The sequence below is a fragment of the Aquarana catesbeiana genome, linkage group LG02, assembly GCF_042186555.1.
Source record: "Aquarana catesbeiana isolate 2022-GZ linkage group LG02, ASM4218655v1, whole genome shotgun sequence".
In the NCBI taxonomy this organism is placed as follows: Eukaryota; Metazoa; Chordata; class Amphibia; order Anura; family Ranidae; genus Aquarana; species Aquarana catesbeiana.
This window is the reverse complement of record NC_133325.1, coordinates 195248676-195272284: the sequence shown is the minus strand read 5'-3', so window position 1 is coordinate 195272284 and position 23609 is coordinate 195248676. Positions and strand designations below refer to the sequence as shown.

General features: G+C 46.3%; 1 protein-coding gene across 3 annotated transcripts in view; it reads right to left on the bottom strand.

Moving 5' to 3' along the window:
• Window positions 1–23609, bottom strand: part of RUBCNL (rubicon like autophagy enhancer) — a 126278-nt gene that overhangs the window by 55830 nt on the left and 46839 nt on the right. For all 3 annotated transcript variants that reach the window (XM_073614139.1, XM_073614141.1, XM_073614138.1), the window contains exon 5: window positions 19646–19725. In XM_073614139.1, coding sequence (XP_073470240.1) covers window positions 19646–19725 — 80 coding nt within the window. The remainder of the gene's footprint in view (window positions 1–19645; window positions 19726–23609) is intronic.

Below are 23609 nucleotides of genomic sequence, written 5' to 3'. Positions count from 1 at the left end.
AGATACCTGCTAGCACCTGCGTTTTGCCCCTCCGCCCGGCCCAGCCCAGCCCACCCAAGTGCAGTATCGATCGATCACTGTCACTTACAAAACACTAAATGCATAACTGCAGCGTTCGCAGAGTCAGGCCTGATCCCTGCGATCGTTAACAGTTTTTTTGGTAGCGTTTTGGTGAACTGGCAAGCGCCAGCGGCCTAGTACACCCCGGTCGTAGTCAAACCAGCACTGCAGTAACACTTGGTGACGTGGCGAGTCCCATAAGTGCAGTTCAAGCTGGTGAGGTGGCAAGCACAAGTAGTGTCCCGCTGCCACCAAAAAGTCAAACACAGGCCCGTCGTGCCCATAGTGCCCTTCCTGCTGCATTCGCCAATCCTAATTGGGAACCTACCGCTTCTGCAGCGCCCGTACTTCCCCCATTCACATCCCCAACCAAATGCAGTCGGCTGCATGAGAGGCATTTTTATGTCCTCCCGAGTACCCCTACCCAGCGAACCCCCCCAAAAAAGATGTTGTGTCTGCAGCAAGCGCGGATATAGGCGTGACACCCGCTATTATTGTCCCTCCTGTCCTGACAATCCTGGTCTTTGCATTGGTGAATGTTTTGAACGCTACCATTCACTAGCTGAGTATTAGCGTAGGGTACAGCATTGCACAGACTAGGACACACTTTCACAGGGTCTCCCAAGATGCCATCGCATTTTGAGAGACCCGAACCTGGAACCGGTTACAGTTATAAAAGTTACAGTTACAAAAAAAGTGAAAAAAAAAAAAAAAAAAAAACACAAACAAAAATATAAAATAAAAAATAATAGTTGTCGTTTTATTGTTCTCTCTCTATTCTCTCTCTCTCTCTATTCTCTCTATTGTTCTGCTCTTTTTTACTGTATTCTATTCTGCAATGTTTTATTGTTATTATGTTTTATCATGTTTGCTTTTCAGGTCTGCAATTTTTTATACTTTACCGTTTACTGTGCTTTATTGTTAACCATATTTTTGTCTGAGTACAGCATTCACGACTTTGAGTGGTTATACCAGAATGATGCTTGCAGGTTTAGGTATCATCTTGGTATCATTCTTTTCAGCCAGCGGTCGGCTTTCATGTAGAAGCAATCCTAGCGGCTAATTAGCCTCTAGACTGCTTTTACAAGCAGTGGGAGAGAATGCCCCCCCCCCCCCCCCACCGTCTTCCGTGTTTTTCTCTGGCTCTCCTGTCTCAACAGGGAACCTGAGAATGCAGCCGGTGATTCAGCCAGCTGACCATAGACCTGATCAGAGACCAGAGTGGCTCCAAACATCTCTATGGCCTAAGAAACCGGAAGCTACGAGCATTTTATGACTTAGATTTCGCCGGATGTAAATAGCGCCATTGGGAAATTGGGGAAGCATTTTATCACACCGATCTTGGTGTGGTCAGATGCTTTGAGGGCAGAGGAGAAATCTAGGGTCTAATAGACCCCAATTTTTTCAAAAAAGAGTACCTGTCACTACCTATTGCTATCATAGGGGATATTTACATTCCCTGAGATAACAATAAAAATGATTAAAAAAAAAAAAAAATGAAAGGAACAGTTTTAAAATAAGATAAAAAAGCAAAAAAATAATAAAGAAAAAAAAAAAAAAAAAAAAAAAAAAAAAAGCACCCCTGTCCCCCCTGCTCTTGCGCTAAGGCGAACGCAAGCGTCGGTCTGGCGTCAAATGTAAACAGCAATTGCACCATGCATGTGAGGTATCACCGCGACGGTCAGATCGAGGGCAGTAATTTTAGCAGTAGACCTCCTCTGTAAATCTAAAGTGGTAACCTGTAAAGGCTTTTAAAGGCTTTTAAAAATGTATTTATTTTGTTGTCACTGCACGTTTGTGCACAGTTGTAAAGCATGTCATGTTTGGTATCCATGTACTCGGCCTAAGATCATCTTTTTTATTTCATCAAACATTTGGGCAATATAGTGTGTTTTAGTGCATTAAAATGTAAAAAAGTGTGTTTTTTCCCCAAAAAATGCGTTTGAAAAATCGCTGCGCAAATACTGTGTGAAAAAAAAAAATTAAACACCCACCATTTTAATCTGTAGGGCATTTGCTTTAAAAAAATATATAATGTGTGGGGGTTCAAAGTAATTTTCTTGCAAAAAAAAATAATTTTTTCATGTAATCAAAAAGTGTCAGAAAGGGCTTTGTCTTCAAGTGGTTAGAAGAGTGGGTGATGTGTGACATAAGCTTCTAAATGTTGTGCATAAAATGCCAGGACAGTTCAAACCCCCCCAAATGACCCCATTTTGGAAAGTAGACACCCCAAGCTATTTGCTGAGAGGCATGTCGAGTCCATGGAATATTTTATATTGTGACACAAGTTGCGGGAAAGAGACAAATTATTATTATTTTTTTTTTTTTTTGCACAAAGTTGTCACTAAATGATATATTGCTCAAACATGCCATGGGAATATGTGAAATTACACCCCAAAATACATTCTGTTGCTTCTCCTGAGTACGGGGATACCACATGTGTGAGACTTTTTGGGAGCCTAGCCACGTATGGGACCCCGAAAACCAAGCACCGCCTTCAGGCTTTCTAAGGGCGTAAATTTTTGATTTCACTCTTCACTGCCTATCACAGTCTCGGAGGCCATGGAATGCCCAGGTGGCACAAACCCCCCCCCAAATGACCCCATTTTGGAAAGTAGACACCCCAAGCTATTTGCTGAGAGGTATAGTGAGTATTTTGCAGACCTCACTTTTTGTCACAAAGTTTTGAAAATTAAAAAAAGAAAAAAAAAATTTTTTTTTTTGTCTTTCTTCATTTTCAAAAACAAATGAGAGCTGCAAAATACTCACCATGCCTCTCAGCAAATAGCTTGGGGTGTCTACTTTCCAAAATGGGGTCATTTGGGGGGGTTTTGTGCCACCTGGGCATTCCATGGCCTCCGAAACTGTGATAGGCAGTGAAGAGTGAAATCAAAAATGTACACCCTTAGAAATCCTGAAGGCGGTGATTGGTTTTCGGGGTCCCGTACGCGGCTAGGCTCCCAAAAAGTCCCACACATGTGGTATCCCCATACTCAGGAGAAGCAGCTAAATGTATTTTGGGGTGCAATTCCACATATGCCCATGACCTGTGTGAGCAATATATCATTTAGTGACAACTTTGTGCAAAAAAAAAAAAAAAAAAAAAATAAATTGTCACTTTCCCGCAACTTGTGTCAAAATATAAAATATTCCATGGACTCAACATGCCTCTCAGCAAATAGCTTGGGGTGTCTACTTTCCAAAATGGGGTCATTTGGGGGGGGTTTGTGCCATCTGGGCATTTTATGGCCTTCAAAACTGTGATAGGTAGTGAGGAGTAAAATCAAAAATGTACGCCCTTAGAAATCCTGAAGGCAGTGATTGGTTTTCGGGGCCCCGTATGCGGCTAGGCTCCCAAAAAGTCCCACACATGTGGTATCCCCATACTCAGGAGAAGCAGCTAAATGTATTTTGGGGTGCAATTCCACATATGCCCATGGCCTGTGTGAGCAATATATCATTTAGTGACAACTTTTTGTAATTTTGTTTTTTTTTTTTTTTTTTTTTTTTCATTATTCAATCACTTGGGACAAAAAAAATGAATATTCAATGGGCTCAACATGCCTCTCAGCAATTTCCTTGGGGTGTCTACTTTCCAAAATGGGGTCATTTGTGGGGGTTTTGTACTGCCCTGTCATTTTAGCACCTCAAGAAATGACATAGGCAGTCATAAATTAAAGACTGTGTAAATTCCAGAAAATGTACCCTAGTTTGTAGGCGCTATAACTTTTGCGCAAACCAATAAATATACACTTATTGACATTTTTTTTACCAAAGACATGTGGCCAAATACATTTTGGCCTAAATGTATGACTAAAATTGAGTTTATTGGATTTTTTTTAGAACAAAAAGTAGAAAATATCATTTTTTTTCAAAATTTTCGGTCTTTTTCCGTGTATAGCGCAAAAAATAAAAACGGCAGAGGTGATCAAATACCATCAAAAGAAAGCTCTATTTGTGGGAAGAAAAGGACGCAAATTTCGTTTGGTTACAGCATTGCATGACCGCGCAATTAGCAGTTAAAGCGACGCAGTGCCAAATTGTAAAAAGTGCTCTGGTCAGGAAGGGGGTAAATCCTTCCGGGGCTGAAGTGGTTAACCCGTTTTACATCAGTGTGAACAAAACACTTAAAGTGGAAGTCTATGCAAAAACTAAAATCCCTGCATTTATAGCCATCAACATTCTAACACTAACCCATCTATCCCTGGAAAAAAAAAAAAAAAAAAAATTCAGTATATATACCTTTTCTGCAGGCGTTTCGACACGATCTCCAGCGGTGGAAGCTCAGATTCCACGCTGAGATGTCAGCCGCAGCTTCGCTGTGTGGGCAGGTGGTCACATCCGTCAATGGAAGCCCCATAGTAACTCTATGGGTGACGTCACTTCCCATTCATTTCACAGCCGTTGTCGGACGTGTACTCAGCAGCGCTTTTGCTGCTGGAGATCGGGTCAGATCATCTTCAGAAAAGGTATCTATACTAATTTTATCTTTACAGGGCTAGAGAGATAATGTTAGAACATTGGTGGCTATAGATGCAGGGATTTAGTTTTTGCATGGACTTCCAATTTAAGGTTGGTTTACATTTGCGGTAGGCCTTGCCGCCTCTCTGAAAAGCGATCCAGCACTTGTTTTAACCCGTTACAGGTGTCACCACAATGCACAAGGTTGCAGCTTGGCCCCATACTTGAATAGGTTATGTTCGGTGGTGGTACTGTCTACTAAACAGGTCACTGGGTATAATTTTTGACGTGCACAACTTCATCCAGACGCAGTCCTAGGTTTAAGCAGTATTAAAAAAAAGCAAATGCATACACACACACACACACACACACACACACACTCTTAGGTGTGGTGGCTGCCACCAAGTCTGTTCAACAGTCCTGTAGCAATTAGAGGGTTCAGACAAACCATTCACCACTGACAGAGGTGCTTACTATGATCGCTTTTAGCTTTTTTGTAAAATCTTTATCCCAAAAAGGAACAAAAAACTGTTACTGTAACTGCTTAGAAAGTGTTAGATGGAGTTTGGCTTCAATTTGTTAGATTATTTAAATCTGCTAGTGCAGATTCCTCCCCCCCCCCCCAGACTGCCAATGGTCATGTGCTCCTTCATCCAGAGTGGGAGATGTCACGAATCCACACCCCAACGGCGACTAACTAACCGCGACGTGCGTTCCGTGACTGGGGTATATGAGGAACTAAGGGAATAAGGTGGAACTTATACTGCGCATGTAAGACTGGCTGTGGTACTTTCACAGCCTACACTACCTTTGGCCACCACTAGAGGGAGACTCCACTCCAATCCAGCTAGCTGACCACACATAGGCAGATACAAATCTTACATACAATCTGGTGCACTCTAAGGGTTTGGGGAGCAATCTAGCAATTACTACACACTTCTAGGATTCCTCCAGCTATCCTGCAAGCTTGAACCCCGGTGTTAATCACTCTTCCCACTGTCCCCACACCCACACACCAGACACACAATAAACGATAGCCTGCCACCACCCAACAGTTTGTCCGCAGACTGGTCTGCTGAGCCACCACACACACACAGATCTCCGTCTGGAAGATCTGTTAGCTTACAATCTGCATGCAATCTGCCAACACACAGTGCAATTGCATACCGATTGGTACGTAACTTAAACCGAGTACTTAGGCACTAAAATACAACAACCTCTCCAGAGATATGAGTCCTAGCTTAGTACACAGAAGTCACTTATTAATTTTATCATTTAATATCCCGAAAGTGGGCAGTGCATATAAGATATACAAAGAAAAAGGATTTACCAAAAAAGATACAAAAAATGCAGAAAGACACACAACTGGCAATTTGCTATGAAAATAAAAAGGGATAAAAACAGAAATAAACTTTACCAAGTAAATCTGTTAGTAGAAGCATACTGGAACATATGGGAACTCCCCAGTTTCGAACTGGCTTCGTGGAAGAACAATGTCCATATCTCAGGCTACCCAATTTATTGAAATATGGATGCGGGCTGGACTTTAGCCCTTGGCCAATTAACCCTGGGGGGTGTTCCTGTCTCAGCCCACAAATGTTTTGTGTTCTGAAATGACCAGAGTCAAATTGGCCCAGAACGGCGCTGATTGCTGGGTCATGGATAGGATTCCCGATACCAGCGCATCAGTCCGATCGCAACAGTACCAATCACTGCCTGCCTGCTGCAATCAGGCGCCATATAACGGTTTTGTGTGGTTCTTTAGGATTCCACCTCTGCTAAACATGCAGAGTTACATGTACACGTAACCCATCAGGTGTACAATCAAAAGGAATTATTTTCATCTCTCTGCCATTAATATTTTAGCTTTTATGAGAGATAAAATAGGTTCCTTAGATCTCTTGATATTAATCAAAGCTTACAGACTGTCCGGAGCCTTGTGAATGCCCCCTGCAGATCCGTGTGGCCAAGATGACTAGCTGTTTTCTTTGAGCCTCAGGAAGGTGGCAATCTATGTTTACTCTAATAGGAGCTTTTATTGGCATCTAGGTGTCACTTAGATCCTAGAAAAAACTATCTCTGTCCTTTTCACATGCTAATGAAAGAACATATGTGCATGACTGACATTGAATACTATATTTCTAATAACCCAGAATTAAGCTACATCTACAATTACACTACTTCTACAGATCACATCACATCTAGTTAAGGCAAAACTATCCTACGCTTATATTTTCGTCACAGGAGGCACTCTAATACAGTATTGTGTGTTACTGGCAGGATCAAAAAGGAAAACAGAGGGAAAAACACACCAATGTGACCACCATATCTAATGATTGGCCTAACTGCCCATTTTTGCCACCCCCTGGCTACAGATGTGAATGAGCCCTTAAAGTGGATGTAAACCCAATGTCATCCTTTCTGAATTACTGCCATAGGGGTTATCTATACGGATATACATGCCTCCTGCATGTATCTTTACCTGTCAAATGTCCCCCCTCTGTCTGTTATGAGACCCGAAAAACTGCAGATTCTGTGGGTGGGTCTGTTGTCTGGAGCTGGGTGGGTGGATGATGTCAGTTGACTCCCCGCCCACCTCTACACACCCCTTGTCAATATGCATTTTCTCCTGTGTATTTCTTACACTGAACTTCTGCTATGATCTCTAACATCCAGTGAAAAGACAGGAAAGTAACCACATGACTTCAGCATGCCAAATCATGGTGAGGTGTGGAACAGCCAATCCTTGCAGAGCTGCTGAAGAAAGGAGTGGGGGAGGGAATTAAAAAATAATGCCTGCGTCTTAGGCTAGTGCACGAGATATGTAAATCACCTGTCACTCACAGCAAGGGGGAGGATTTGACAAAGTTTTTCCCTGTTTGTCAAGTTTCATCTCACTGAACAATAAAAGAGGATTGCTCAGAGCTGGATTAACTTTGTGGCAAGACGAAATAGAAGTAGATGCCCCCTAGTTGGGACTTTAAATGGACCACCAACTCCAGGGATAAATAAAATTAATCTTTAATGTAATATATTAAAATACCAATACAAAAGATCGCATATATGAAAGGATGCACAACATGTGCTGCATAAGACAAACCAATGTATGTGAAATGGCATACAATATAAATGCCCAAATGCCCGACACGTTTCCGGTATCAGGTGCCCTAATACCTTCTTCAGGGGCCAAGGGTTCAGAAAGTTTAGTGTTCAAAATGCATTCTGGTGTAGTCATTCAGTGTCAAAAGTACGCATGAGGGACCAGTGAGTTTATATTGACACTGCACACCTCACCATTAGTGGGAATTGTGAATAATTAGCGTGTTCTCTGGGTGGGTGGCACCCGCATAGTCTCACGGAGAGTGCTCCAATTGTGAGCCGCTGTGAGAGGAGACCAGATAGTTCATAAAAGGCATTGTTGTGGAGCTAAATAGCCCAGGGACCAATGTCCCAATATTCCACCTTAAGGCTCGGTTCACACTGGGGCGACTTGGGATCCGACTTGTACGCCCTCAAGTCGCCCCAGAAAGAGATTCACATTTAAGTAAATGGGAGCGTCTTAATAGACACTACTGAGGTCGCTCCGACTTCAGAGCGTACTCCCTGTACTACTTTGATCCGACTTCAGCCTATTGACTATCATTGAAGTCGGATCGCCGTCTCGCATGATCCGACTTCGGCATGCGACTTGTGCTCAGATGATCTTGAGGGGGAACTCCGCGCCAAATTTTAAATAAAAATCCGGCATGGGTTCCCCCTCCAGGGGCATACCAGGCCCTTGGGTCTGGTATGGACCTTGAGGGAAACCCCCTACGCCGAAAAAACTGCGTGGGGGGTCCCCCCCAATCCATACCAGACCCTTATCCGAGCACGCAGCCCTGCCGGACAGGAATGGGGGTGGGGACGAGCGAGCGCCCCCCCCCCCCCTCTTGAGCCGTACCAGGCCGCATGCCCTCAACATGGGGAGGTTGGTGCCTTGGGGGAGGGGGCGTGCGGCCCCCCCACACCAAAGCACCTTGTCCCCATGTTGATGAGGACAAGGGCCTCTTCCCGACAACCCTGGCCGTTGGTTGTCGGGGTCTGCGGGCGGAGGGCTTATCGGAATCCGGGAGCCCCCTTTAATAAGGGGGCCCCCAGATCCCGGCCCCCCACCCTATGCGAATGAGTATGGACCTTGAGGGAAACCCCCTACCCATTCACCTAGGGAAAAAGTGTCAATTTAAAAAAAAAAAAAAAAAAAAAAAAAACACTACATAGATTTTTAAAGTATTTTATTAGACAGCTCCGGGGGTCTTCTTCCGACTTCGGGGGTCTTCTCTGCGCTGCTCCGCTATTTTCTGCTCTTTTGCCGCTCTTTTGCTATAGCGGAGGAGCCCGGTCTGCTGCCTTCTTCTCTTCGGGGGTCTCTCCGGTTCTTCTCCGCGCTCTCCGGGTCTTCTGCCGGGCTCCTCCGCTCTCTTCTGCCGCTCTTTTGCTAAAGCGGAGGAGCCCGGTCTTCCGTCTTCTGCCCTCTTTTCTCCTGATGTTGACACGACGCTCTCTGGGGCTGGAATGCACTCTGAGCGCTCCGCTCTGACTTATATAGGTGGTGACCACGCCCCCTTATGCCGTCACAGTCCCTGGGCATGCTGGGACTGTGACGTTTTAGGGGCGTGGTCATCGCCCAATGACCACGCCCCCTTATGCCGTCCCAGTCCCAGCATGCCCAGAGACTGTGACGGCATAAGGGGGCGGGGTCACCGCCTATATAAGTCAGAGCAGAGCGCACAGAGAGCATTCTAGCCGGAGAGAGCGTCGTGTCAACATCAGAAGAAAAGAGGGCAGAAGACGGAAGACCGGGCTCCTCTGCTTTAGCAAAAGAGCGGCAGAAGAGAGCGGAGGAGCCCGGCAGAAGACCCGGAGAGACCCCCGAAGTCGGAAGAAGACCCCGGAGCTGTCTAATAAAATACTTTAAAAATCTATGTAGTGTTTTTTTTTTAAATTGACACTTTTCCCTAGGTGAATGGGTAGGGGTACGATGTACCCCATACTCATTCACATAGGGTGGGGGGCCGGGATCTGGGGGCCCCCTTATTAAAGGGGGCTCCCGGATTCCGATAAGCCCCCGCCCGCAGACCCCGACAACCAACGGCCAGGGTTGTCGGGAAGAGGCCCTTGTCCTCATCAACATGGGGACAAGGTGCTTTGGGGTGGGGGGGCCGCAGCGCGCCCCCCTCCCCCAAGGCACCAACCCCCCCATGTTGAGGGCATGCGGCCTGGTACGGTTCAGGGGGGGGGGGGGCGCTCGCTCGTCCCCACCCCCATTCCTGTCCGGCCGGGCTGCGTGCTCGGATAAGGGTCTGGTATGGATTGGGGGGGACCCCCCACGCTGTCTTTTCGGCGTAGGGGGGTTCCCCTCAAGATCCATACCAGACCCAAGGGCCTGGTATGCTCCTGGGGGGGGGGGAACCCATGCCGGATATTTAAAATTTGGCACGGAGTTCCCCCTAAAGATTCATACCAAACACAGTGGCGGGGATCCAAGTCGGATCCCCGTTCATTGAAAGTCGGATCCACAAGTCGTGTTGAAGTCGGGTTGAAGTCGCGTTGCAAAGTCGCGTTGAAGTCGTGTTGCCCCTGTGTGAATCGAGCCTTAATGAAACAAATCTGTCCCTCCTGTGTGCAATGTAGAATCACTGGATGAATGCCTTTGTGGAAAGACTGGGCTCAAATGATAGGAAATCTTATACTCTACATTATGACATCCAAAAAAAAAAAAAATTCAGGTTTACATCCACTTTAAGGATATTAGAGCACTACAGTGCCTTAAACAAGTATTCATACCCCTTGACTTTGTCATGTTACCACCAAAAATGTAAATGCATTTCATTGGGATTTTATGCGATAGACCAACACAAAGTGGCACATAATTGTGAAGTGGAAAGATAATGATAAATGTTTTTCAAATTTTTTTACAAATAAATATCTGAAAAGTGTGGCATGCATTTGTATTCAGCACCCCAGTCAATTTGTAGAACCACCTTCAGCTGCATTTAACGCTGTATAGTTCTGTGCGTTACTACAAGATTAACCCTTTCATGACTAAGCCTATTTTTGAAATTTGGTGTTTACAAGTTAAAATCCATATTTTTTGCTAGAAAATTTACTTAGAACCCCCAAACATTATATATATATTTTTTAGCAGAGAATCTAGAGAATAAAATGGCGATTGTTGCAATATTTTTTATCACACGGTATTTGTGCAGCGGTGTTTTAAACGCAAATTTTTGGAAAAGTGACACTTTCATGAATTTTAAAAAATCCAAACAGTAAAGTTACCCCAATTTTTTTGTATAATGTGAAAGATGATGTTACGCCGAGTAAATAGATACCAAACATGTCACCCTTTATAATTGCACGCACTCGTGGAATGGCGACGAACTACGGTACCTTTGAATTTCCATAGGCGACGCTTTAAAAATTTTTTACGGTTACCAGGTTTGAGCTACAGAGGAGGTCTAGGGCTAGAATTATTGCTCTCGCTCTGACGATCGCGGTGATACCTCACATGTGTTTGCGTTTTCTTCGCTGCGCGAGCTCGCGGGCACAGGGGCACTTTAAAAATTTTTTTTTTTTTTTTTTTATTTATTTTATTTATTTTTGTACTTCTTAAATTGTGTTTAAAATTTTTTTTTTTTTTACTTTTATTGCTGTCACAAGCAATGTAAACATCCCTTGTGACAGTAATATGTGGTGACAGGTACTCTTTATGGAGGGATGGGGGGGGTCTAAAAGACCCCCCATCCCTCCTTTACACTTCAAAGTATTCAGATCGCCGAAAACGGCGATTCTGAATACTGTGTACTTTTTTAAATTCGGCGCCATTGGCAGCCGAGTAAACGGGAAGTGACGTCATGACGTCGCTTCCGCGTTTACAACAAGAAGGCTGGAACGAAGCCACTCGCAGCTTCGTTCCAGCCCGCCCCCAGCCGCCGAAGGCAGCCGAACGGACGGACACCGGGCCTCCCGTCCCCTCCTGCTCCTCCGGTATAACAGCCGAGCGGCTTTTAGCCGCATCGTTGTTATACACGGGTAGCCGATCGACCGCTGTAAACAACGGTACCGGGATGATGCCTGCAGCTGCGGGCATCATCCCGGTATAACCCCGGAAAGCCGAGTACGCATATCTGCGTACGGTCGGCGGGAAGGGGTTAACGTTAAATAGTTCTGTGCATTACTGCATGTTTGACGCAGTATATTATAGTGTATCCGTGGAGTGTCTGTAACCAGCTGACATTACAGCCGCAAGTCTTTTTTGGAATGTCCATCAGCTTTGCACATCTAGAGAGTGGCATTTTTGCCCATTCTTCTTTGCAAAATAGCTCAGGCTGTCAGATTGGAAGAAGGGGAGCATCTGAATGGCAATTTTCAAGTCTTGCCACAGATTCTCATTCAATTTAGGTCTGGACTTTGACTGGGCCCATTCTAACACATGAATATGCTTTGATCTAAACCATTCCATTGTAGCTCTGGCTGTATGTTTAGGGTCATTGTCTTGCTGGAAGGTGAACCTCCATCCCAGTCTCAAGTCTTTTGCAGACTCCAACAGGTTTTCTTCTTCCCATCAACTCTGACCAGTTTCCCTGTCCCTGCTGAAGAAAAGCATCCCCACAACATGATGCTGCCACCACCATGTTTCACACTGTGGATGGTGTGTTCAGGGTGATGTGCAGTATTAGTTTTCCACCACACATAGCGTTTTGCTTTTAGGCCAAAAAGTTCAATTTTGGTCTCATCTGACCAGAGCACATTCTTCCACGTTTGCCGTGTCCCCCACATGGCTTCTCGCAAACTGCAAACAGGACTTCTTATGGCTTTTATTCAACAATGGCTTTCTTATTGCCACTCTTCCATAAAGGCCAGATTTGTTAAGTGCACAACTAAAGACCCATACACACCATCTGATTTTCTGCTGATTTTTTCCTTCAGATTTACCAAAACCATATAATATGAGGTCAAACCTTAGGAGTTTCAATTTGTATGCAATCAGGCAGGCCCTTGCACTACATGGTTTTGGTAAATCTGAAGACAAAAATTAGCAGAAAATCTGATAGTGTGTATGGGGCTTTATAGTTGTCCTGTGAACAGATTCTCCCACCTGAGCTGTGGATCTCTGCAGCTCCTCCAGAGTTACCATGAGCCTCTTGACTGCTTCTCCAATTAATGCTCTCCTTGCTTGGACTGTCAGTTTAGGTGGATGGCCAGGTCTTAGTAGGATTGCAGTTGTGCCATACTCTTTCCATTTGCGGGTTGATGGATTGAACAGTGCTTCATGAGATGTTCAAAGCTTTGGATTTTTTTTAGAACTTAACCCTGCCTAAAAAAAACTTCTCCACAACTTTATCCTTGACCTGCCTGGTGCGTTCCTTGGCCTTTATAATGCTGTTTGTTCACGAAGGTTCTCTAAAGAACCTCCGAGGGCTTCACAGAACAGCTGTATTTATACTAAAATTAAATTACACACAGGTGCTCCATTTACTAATTAGGTGACTTCTGAGGGAAATTGGTTCCTCTAGATTTTAGTTAGGGGTATCAGATTAAAGGGGGCTGAATACAAATGCACACCACACCTGTCATTTGGGGAAAAAAAAAAAAAAAAAACCACACACACACACACACACACACACACACACATAATCATTTTCCTTCCACTTCACAATTATGTGCCACTGTGTTGGTCTACCACATAAAATACATTTACGTTTTTTGGTCGTAACATGACAAAATTTCAAGTGGTAGGAATACTTTTTCAAGGCGCTGAATATGTGACATTCGCCAAACATTTATTGCTGTATTCTTGTGAAATCGTTCGGGGGCATGCGTTTTAAATTACAGCGACTGATTCACCTGCAAGGAATATTTTAATGCCGTTTCAAAATGCCCCTTTGTAAGCAAATTTCCAAAAAGCATTTCAATTGAGAAAGTCTTATCATGGACATGAAGTGACAGGTCTGGCCAAAAACTTTATGTCAGTGTCAGGAAACACCTGTCTGACTGTTCTTACCACTTAAGGACCGAGCCTCTGAGATTTGGCGTTTACAGTCGTTACAATACTTTGTCACAGTATTTGCACAGCGGTCTTACAAGCGCACTTTTTTGGGGAAAAAATACACTTTGAATAAAAAAAAAAAAAAAAAAAAAAAAACACAGTAAAGTTAGCCCAATTTTTTTATACTGTGAAAGATAATGTTATGCCAAGTAAATTGATACCCAACATGTCACGCTTCAAAATCACGACAAACTTTTACCCTTAAAAATCTCCATAGGCGATGTTTAAAAAAATTCTACAGGTTTGAACACCGGTTTCATATGAGGGTGCTACTCGCGTATGCGTTCGCTTCTGCGCACGAGCTGGGCAGGACGTGTTTAAAAAATTTTTTTTTATTTTAAAAGTAAAAATAAAAGAACAGATGTGTCACTTTTATTTTTATTACAAGGAATGTAAACATCCCTTGCAAAAGAAGGAGAATTACAGGACCTCTTAAATATGAGATCTGGGGGTCAAAAACACCTCAGATCTTATATTTACACTAAAATGCAATAAAAAAAAAAATTAAAATGTCCCTTTAGAGCTATGGGCAGAAGTGACGTTTTGACATCGCTTCCGCCCTGCAGTGGTATGGAGACGGGTGGAAGACATCTTCCCCTCACTCGTCTCCATGCCTAACAAGAAGGATCTGATCACTTCCGCTGCGACCGACGGCTCCGGTAAGCGGCGAAGGGCACCGGAGCACAGCAGGAGGGGGGCCCTCTCTCGCCACCGATAAAAGTGATCCTGTGGTGAATCCTCCGCATTGACCACTTATCTGAAAGCCGACCGCCTGCTGAAGAGGATACCGGGGCTATGGAAGCTAGCTGCTGTCATAACGATATTAGTCTTCAAAGTAGAGACGTAAAACGTCAGCGGACGGTCCGTAAGTGGTTAATGAAGGGGGAGTCAAATGGAGTCCAACTGCCACCATTTACCTGGGATAAGCCGGTGTGATAAAAAAAATTCCTCGACCCATGCAGAACCTAAACCGCGTCACAACACAGCTGATCGCATGGCTCCACTGCGTATGTGCGGCTTCACCGCGGCTATACCGCGCATTCGCAGACTTTCAGTCGAGGAAAATTTTAGACTCGAGCGGGCGAGCGCAGGCGGTGTGAGTTTCTTAATTACATTATCTCCAGCGCCGCCTCCAGCCCCTCTCCTAATACACCCCTAGCCTGCTCTGGAGAAGGGGGTGGGCCCCGTGCATAGCACAGTCTATCAATGGGACAAGGTTGAGGAAAAATAGAGCTGCAGCACCTTCAGCCCCGCCCCTGCCCGCTCTGCTAAAGGGGGGCAGGCCCCGTGTGTGTAGATCAATGGCAGGTCGAGAAAAAAAAAAAAATAGAGCTGTGCCTGTGGGAGGGGCCAAGCCTTTGCATAGAAGACATTACTCATAAATATGATCATCCACACTGCATGATGTACATAATGTGAAGGGCTGTGCAATCTGTTCAGGAACGAAAACATCAGCCTGACACACGGAGACTCCGCTTACACAAATCTGTCTGTGCACAGCCCTGCAAAAATACATATACGGGAGGTCAAGGAAAACTATACAGCAGTGGGACAGTGGCGGCTGGTGCTCAAAAATTTGGGGGGTGCACACAAACTGAAAAATACTGAAACCAGCCCACCCCTCCAATCAATTGCAGCCTCACTGTGCCCTTCATATGCAGCCACTTGTGCCTATCAAATGCAGCCAGGCACGTCCCCCGGCTTGGCCGTCAGTTCACTAACCCCGCGCGCGCACAGCTGCTCTGGCGGCACTTACCGAGTGGCGGAGCTTCCACCTCCTCTTCTGTAGCGGTGGCTGTGGCTCTTGTGTCCGCTCAGCTCCTCAGGCTTCTTCCGCCGTGTTTCCTCTTCCGCCAAAGCGTTAGGCATCCAATAGGATCGCCTAATGCTTTGGCCAATCGGGAGACAGGTCTCACTGACCTGCCTGCTGATTGGCAGGGAGGAACATTGTGTGGCATAGCAAATGAATTTTTGCTATTTTCACACTAACAGGGTGAGATTGGGACACAGTGCTCTGCGCCTCGAGCCCACCCTATTTTGAAGGCTATTAGAGCCTCTGGCTCTAATCATGTGCTTCAAAATACAACCACCCCGCCTATCCCCGCCATAGTAATTCACGTGTCCGGCGTCCTGAAAGGGGCCGGGCACATGAATAGGGAGGGCTGCGGAGGTGTCGGGGTGGGCCGGGGGCAGCACCCACAATGCACGGGCCACCACCGCTCTTTGATCCCTGTCAAGTATTTGATCGCCTCCGCTGCTTTTCCTCCAATCAGGGGCCAAAAGAAGCCGAGTACCAGTATACCTGTAGCCCTCACACTGAAAACTTGTACACCATCATCATGGCGTCCCAGGACAGTGGGTACCGGGTCCCCCGAGGGCAGAGCGCATGTGTGACCCTCTTTGGGGGTCACGGGTGGACGTGGGAGAAGGAGAGGACACCCTTCGGGAGGGCGGAGGACAGAGGACACCCTTACACTTTATACATTATGTAGATTGTTAGACACAAACACCCATGCACAGAAATCATCACCTTTAATTCACATTCTTGTCGTATGATCCTGCCATTGCTTCCTTTCATCCCGGCAGAGGACACCCTTCCCCCCGGCGGACGACGGCAGAGGACACCCTTCCCCCCGGCGGACGACGGCAGAGGACACCCTTCCCCCCGGCGGACGACGGCAGAGGACACCCTTCTCCCCGGCGGGACGACGGCAGAGGACACCCTTCTCCCCGGCGGGACGACGGCAGAGGACACCCTTCTCCCCGGCGGGACGACGGCAGAGGACACCCTTCTCCCCGGCGGACGACGGCAGAGGACACCCTTCTCCCCGGCGGACGACGGCAGAGGACACCCTTCCCCCCCGGCGGACGACGACAGAGGACACCCTTCCCCCCCGGCGGACGACGACAGAGGACACCCTTCCCCCCCGGCGGACGACGACAGAGGACACCCTTCCCCCCCGGCGGACGACGACAGAGGACACCCTTCCCCCCCGGCGGACGACGACAGAGGACACCCTTCCCCCCCGGCGGACGACGACAGAGGACACCCTTCCCCCCCGGCGGACGACGACAGAGGACACCCTTCCCCCCCGGCGGACGACGACAGAGGACACCCTTCCTCCCGGCGGACGACGACAGAGGACACCCTTCCCCCCGGCGGACGACGACAGAGGACACCCTTCCCCCCGGCGGACGACGACAGAGGACACCCTTCCCCCCGGCGGACGACGACAGAGGACACCCTTCCCCCCAGCGGACGACGACAGAGGACACCCTTCCCCCCGGCGGACGACGACAGAGGACACCCTTCCCCCCGGCGGACGACGACAGAGGACACCCTTCCCCCCGGCGGACGACGACAGAGGACACCCTTCCCCCCGGCGGAGGACGACAGAGGACACCCTTCTCCCCGGCGGAGGACGACAGAGGACACCCTTCTCCCCGGCGGAGGACGACAGAGGACACCCTTCTCCCCGGCGGAGGACGACAGAGGACACCCTTCTCCCTGGCGGAGGACTTGGTAGCTGACTTTATCAAGCAATGTGAAGACAACAGTCTGCAATGAGCAGTATTGACCTAAGGGTGGGCTGTCATTGATTGGGTGACATCACACATCACTAGAAAAGATGGTGTTGGCCAAGTCTGTAAACATCTGATCAGCCTTGGCTCTTCAACTTGGATGAAAGGAAGCAATGGCAGGATCGTACGACAAGAATGTGAATTAAGGTGATGATTTCTGTGCATGGGTGTTTGTGTCTAACAATCTACATAATGTGTAAAGTGAGAGCAGCAACATACGTGTTTATTTTCCATCAGAATATCTCCACATACATGAGACTCGATGTCAGAGAAGAAATTAAATGAAGAGGAGCAAATCTCAGGCTGCCCCCGTGCTATATACTGGTGATCTCATATCTGGATAGAGGGGGAGAATTTCACAACTTACGGAGACACAACTGAGCGAGGCGTGGTTACAGGAACGGCGCCTGTAATTACAGTCCTTGAGAGTAGTGTAAGGGGAGCACTTAGATGGGTCAGTTCTGATCAGAGCTGTCAAAGGAGGTCCCTCACACAATACACATGGCAGGCAGTGCGGTGAGGGTGGCACACAGGGTGATCAGGCAGGGTGGTGAGGGTGGCACACTCGGTGATCAGGCAGGGTGGCACACAGGGTGATAAGGTTCCTGTTCTTAAGGGAGGTGGGGTCCTGGTCCCCAGGGAAGATGGGGTCCCTAGGTGAGAGGAGTCCCCGTTGCCATGGAGAGAAGGGTGTCCTCGTCCTCAGGGATGAAGGGTGGCACCCTCTCCTCCTCCAAACACCCAGGGGCCCTCTTCTTCACTAAATGGCCACCCAGGAGCCCTCTCCTTCCCCCACGGCCACCCAGGAGCCCTCTCCTTCCCCCACGGCCACCCAGGAGCCCTCGGGGGACCTGGTACCCACCTTCCTGGGACGCCATGATGATGGTGTACAAGTCTCCAGTGTGAGGGCTACAGGTAAACTCACACTCAGCTTCTTTGGTCCCTGATTGGAGGAAAAGCAGCAGAGGCGATCCAGCCCCCAGCACTTGACAGATCAACCAGTGGCGGCCCATGCATTGTGGGCGCACGGGCACAGCCCCCCCCCCCCCCAATTCATGAGCCCGGCCCCTTTCAGGACGCCGGACACAAATTACTATGGTGGGTATAGGCGCAGGGGGGGGGGGGGGGGGGTTTGAAGCACGAGATTAGAGCCAGAGGCTCTAATAGGCTTCAAAATAGGGTGGGCTCGGGGCGCAGAGCACTGCGTCCCAATCCCACCCTGTTGTGTGGCATAGCAAATGAAATGAAATGAAATGTGTGGGGGGGGGGGGTGTTAGTGAAGTGACAGTCGAGCCAGGGGATGTGCCTGGCTGCATAGGACGGGCACAGTGGCTACATTTGACGGGCACAGTGAGGCTGCAATTGATTTGGGGGGGGGGGGGGGGGGGGGGGGTGTTCAGTATTTTTCAGTTTGTTTACGCCACCCTAAAATTTGAGCACCAGCCACCACTTTCACAGACACTGCTATATAATTTACCTTGACCTCCCGTATATGTATTTTGCAGGGCTGTGCACAGACAGATTTGTGTAAGCAGAGTCTCCGTGTGTCAGGCTGATGTTTTCCTTCCTGAACAGATTGCACAGCCCCTCACATTATGTACATCATGCAGTGTGGATGCTCATATTGATGAGGAATGTCTTCTATGCAAAGGCTTGGCACCTCCCACAGGCACAGCTCCATATTTTTCTTGGACCTGCCATTATTATGCACAGTGCTATGCAAGGGGCCCGCCCCCCCTTCAGCAGAGCAGTCTAGGGGCGGGGCTGAAGGCGGTGCAGCTCTATATTTGTCGACCTTGTCCCATTGATATAGACTGCTATGCACGGGGCCCGCCCCCCTTCTCCAGAGAAGACTAGGGGCGGGGCTAGAGGCGGTGCTGCCGATGCAATTAGGCAACTCGAACCGCCTCCGCCCGCACGAGTCAATGTTCCTTGACTGAAACGAGCATCTGCGCATGCACGGTATAGCCGCAGTGAAGCCCTGCGATCAGCTGTGTTGTGACGTAGCTGCACCAGAAGTGACGCGGTCGATGTTCTGCAAAAGTTGACGATTTTTTTTACCACACTGGTACAAGCCCACCACAATATTAGTGTACATAATGTTGCTGCTGAACCGGCCGAGATTTGAACAGTGTATGGCCAGCCCAAGTCCACCATACAGCCAGGAGATAGATATTTTAACACAGTCAGGTAAACTGTCTGCATTATTGGCAACCGCCAAAGATCTAAGGCGCCCCCCCCCCCCCCCAATAAAAATAATGGAAGTACAGACAGCAGCAGCAGCAGACGTTCTGTAGGGAGCTTCTAACAGCAGACACATTAGGCTTGTTAGTCAGGTTAGGACATACAAGTGGTGAAAGCCCACCTGGTTACGATGCAATATTTTTAAGCTCACACACTATGGACAGGGTAAAAAAAAAAAAAAAAACAAATTCAAGAAAATTTGTTTCTTACTTTCTCCAAGTTTACAGCTGGTTCAAAGAGATTTTCAGCAGTGTCATGGAGTTCTGAGCTTGAAGTCAAATTCTCAGCAGCTGGAAAAAGAAGATGTAACAAGTTACTGAATGATCTTATAGTTTAAGTGTTGGGAGGTTAAGCTAACACCTTATTCAAAAGATTCCCCAAACATTGAACCAGGACATAGAAACAGAAAAGTGACAGCCCAAAAAAAACAAAAACAAAAACAAAAAAAAAAAAAAAACAAACACACAAGAGGAGTAGTGCATTAAATCTGACTTTTTTTTTTAAAACACAGGTTTTGTTTGTTAACTTTTGTCTAAATATAGATCTAGCTTTGTCCTAAGCATGTTTAACCACTTAAGGCTTAATGTACACGGGATGTTTTTAAAACCGCTCCTTAACTAATTTAACTTGACAGATAATAACCCACCTTTAAAACGTTAGAGAGATAATAGAGGGATGGTGGAGGAGAGGTGAGGAGAGGTGGAGGAGAATATAATTTTTTTTCCCTAAATAGCCTAAAATGAAAAACGCCTGTAAACACAACGCGGCCAAACCTGAGTTACAGCGTTTAGTGCTTGAAATGCCTCTAAACTCAGCATCTGAACTTTTTTCTTTCCAAAAAAGGCCTTTAAAAACTCAACTGTGTACATGTACCGATAAGAACATTGGATGAGTTCAGGGGCAGTTGAAAAAAAAAAGCAGCCAACTGCCTCTGAACGTCCGTTTACCAGCAGCAGTGTACATGAGGCCTAAAGGACTGAGCCTTTTTTTACACTTGTGAACCCCCAAACATTATATATTTTTTTCCTAACACCCTAGAGAATAAAATGGTGGTCGTTGCAATACTTTGTCATACCGTATTAGCACAGCGGTCTTACAAAACGCACTTTTTTGAAAAAATACACTTTTTTGAATGCAAAAAGAAAAACAGTAAAGTTAGCCCAATTTTTTTTATATTGTGAAAGATAATGTTATGCCGAGTAAATTGATACCCAACATGCCATGCTTCAAAATTGCGCCTGCTCGTGGAATGGCGACAAACTTTTACCCTTAAAAATCTCCATAGGCAATGTTTAAAAATTTCTACAGGTTATCAGTTTTGAGTTCGAGGAGGGCTAGAATAATTGCTCTTGCTCCAACTATCGCGGCGATACCTGTGACAAAAATGTAAGTGTAGGATAGTTTTGCCTTAACAAGATGTGGTGTGATCTGTAGAAGTAGTGTAACTGTAGATGTAGTTTAATTCTGGGTTATTAAAAATATAGTATTCAATGTCAGTCATGCACATATGTTTTCATTAGCATTTGAAAAGGACAGAGACAGTTTTTTCTAGGATCGAAGTGACACCTAGATGCCAATAAAAGTTTCCATTAGAGTAAACAGATTGCCACCATCCCGAGGCTTCAAAGAAAACAGCTAGTCATTTTGGCTACATTGATCCGCAGGGGGCATTCACAAGGCTCCGGACAGTCGGTAAACTTTGATAAATACCAACAGATCTAAGAAACCTAGTTTAGCTCTCATAAAAGCTAAAATATTAGCGTCGAGAGATGAAAATAATTCCTTTTGATCATACACCTGATGGGTTACATGTACATGTAACTCTGTATGTTTAGCAGGTGTGGAATCCTAGAGAACCACACAAAACTGTTATATGGTGCCTGATTGCAGCAGGCAGGGATTGGTACTGTTGCGAACGGCATGATGCGCTGGCATCGGAAATTCTATCCATGTCCCAGCAATCAGCGCCGTTCTGGGCCAATTCCACTCTGATAAAATTCAGAACACAAAACATTTGTGGGCTGAGACAGGAACACCCCCCCCCCAGGGTTGATTGGCCAAGGGCTAAAGTCCAGCCCACATCCATATTTCAATAAATTGGGTAGCCTGATATATGGACATTGTTCTTCCGCGAAGCCAGTTCGAAACTGGGGAGTTCCCACATGTTCCAGTATGCTTCCACTAACGGATAGACTTCGGTAAAGTTTATTTCTGTTTTTATCCCCTTTTATTTTCATAGCAAATTGCCAATTTGTGTGTCTTTCTGCATTTTTTTTAGTAACTCCTTTTTCTTTGTATACCTTATATGCACTGCCCACTTTTGGTATATTAAACGATAAAATAAATAAGTGACTTCTGTGTACTAAGCTAGGACTCATATCTCTGGAGAGGTTGTTGTATTTTAGTGCCCAAGTACGCGGTCTAAGTTACGTGCCAATCGGTATGCAATTGCACTGTGTGTTGGCAGATTGCATGCAGATTGTACGCTAACAGATCTGCCAGACGGAGATCTGTGTGTGTGGTGGCTCAGCAGACCAGTCTGCGGACAAACTGTTGGGTGGTGGCAGGCTATCGTTTATTGTGTGTGTCTGGTGTGTGGGTGTGGGAAGAGTGATTAACACCGGGGTTCAAGCTTGCAGGATAGCTGGAGGAACCCTAGAAGTGTATAGTAATCGTTAGACTGCTCCCCAACCCTTAGAGTGCACCAGATTGTATGTAAGATTTGTATCTGCCCGTGTGTGGTCAGCTAGCTGGATTGGAGTGGAGTCTCCCTTTAGTGGTGGCCAAAAGGTAGTGTAGTGTAGGCTGTGAAAGTACCACAGCCAGACTTACAAGCGCAGTATAAGTTTCCCCTTATTCCCTTAGTTCCTCATATACCCCGGTCACGGAACGCACGTCGCGGTTAGCTAGTCGCCGTTGGCGTGTGGAATTCTTGACAATACCCAACACAGTTTTCATATGTGGGTGCTACTCGTGTATGCATTCGCTTCTGCGAGCGAGCTAGTCAGGACGGGGCGCTTTAAAAAAAAAATTTCTAATTTTACTTTTACATTTTTTATTTTGGACAGTTTTTTTAATTTTTGGGTCACTTTTATTCCTATTACAAGGAATGTAAACATCCAACATCCAAACATAGCATGACAGGACCTCTTAAATATGAGATCTGGGGTCAAAAAGACCTCAGATCTCATATTTACACTAAAATGCAATTAAAAAAATAAAGAAAAAAGAAAAAAGAAAAAGAAAAATTCTCCTTTAAGAGCTATGGGTGTCTGATGTTGGGCGTTGCTTCAGCCCTCCCATGCCATGAACCCGAGCAGTGGCCATCTTCCCCTAAGTCGGCAGTCAGGCATCCACGGGAGAGGACACGATTGTCTCCACCATTACCGGCTGGTCCGGTAAGCGGCGGAGACGACCGAAGTGCGGCGGGCACCTCTCCTGCTGGCGATAAAGTGGTCTTGTGGCAGAGACCACTTTTATCTTAGAGAAACGCACGGCGTTCCCAAAAATACAAGGGTTATGGGCAGCTAGCTGCTGCCATAACCCTGGTATTTAGCGTCAAAGTACAGATACATCGTTTTGCGTGAAGTGGTTAAAGCCATTTACTGTAACTGGCTCACTAGCTCTGCTGGAAGTTTATTCCAAGAATCAACTACTAAGTAAAAGAACACTTTCTAAAAGTAGTTTTAAACTTTCCTCCAGTTCATTTGAGGTCATGTCCCCATGTTCTTGATTTCATTTTGAAAAAAACTGCCCTTCTGAACCCCATTTACCCCCTTGATGCTTTTAAAGGTTTCAACCATGTCATCCCTTTCTTTCCTCCAGACTGTACATATAAAGTTCCTGAAGTCTCTCTCAATAGGTTTTATCCCCCAGACCTTTCACCATCTTTTGTTATTTTTGTTACCCGTCTGTAGATTCGTTCCATCTTATCAATATTTTTGTATACAGTGGAGGGGAAAAAAAAAAAAAAAAAAAAAGAGAAGTATTTGATCCCCTGCTTGTACGTTTGCCCACCGACAAAAATGATCAGTCTATACATTTTAATGGTAGGTTCATTTTAACAATAAGACAGGAAAAAAAAGAAATCCAGAACGCATTTAAAAAAAGTTATAAATTGATTGGCATTTTAACCACTTCCATACCACACAGTATGTCATATGATGTCCTGGGC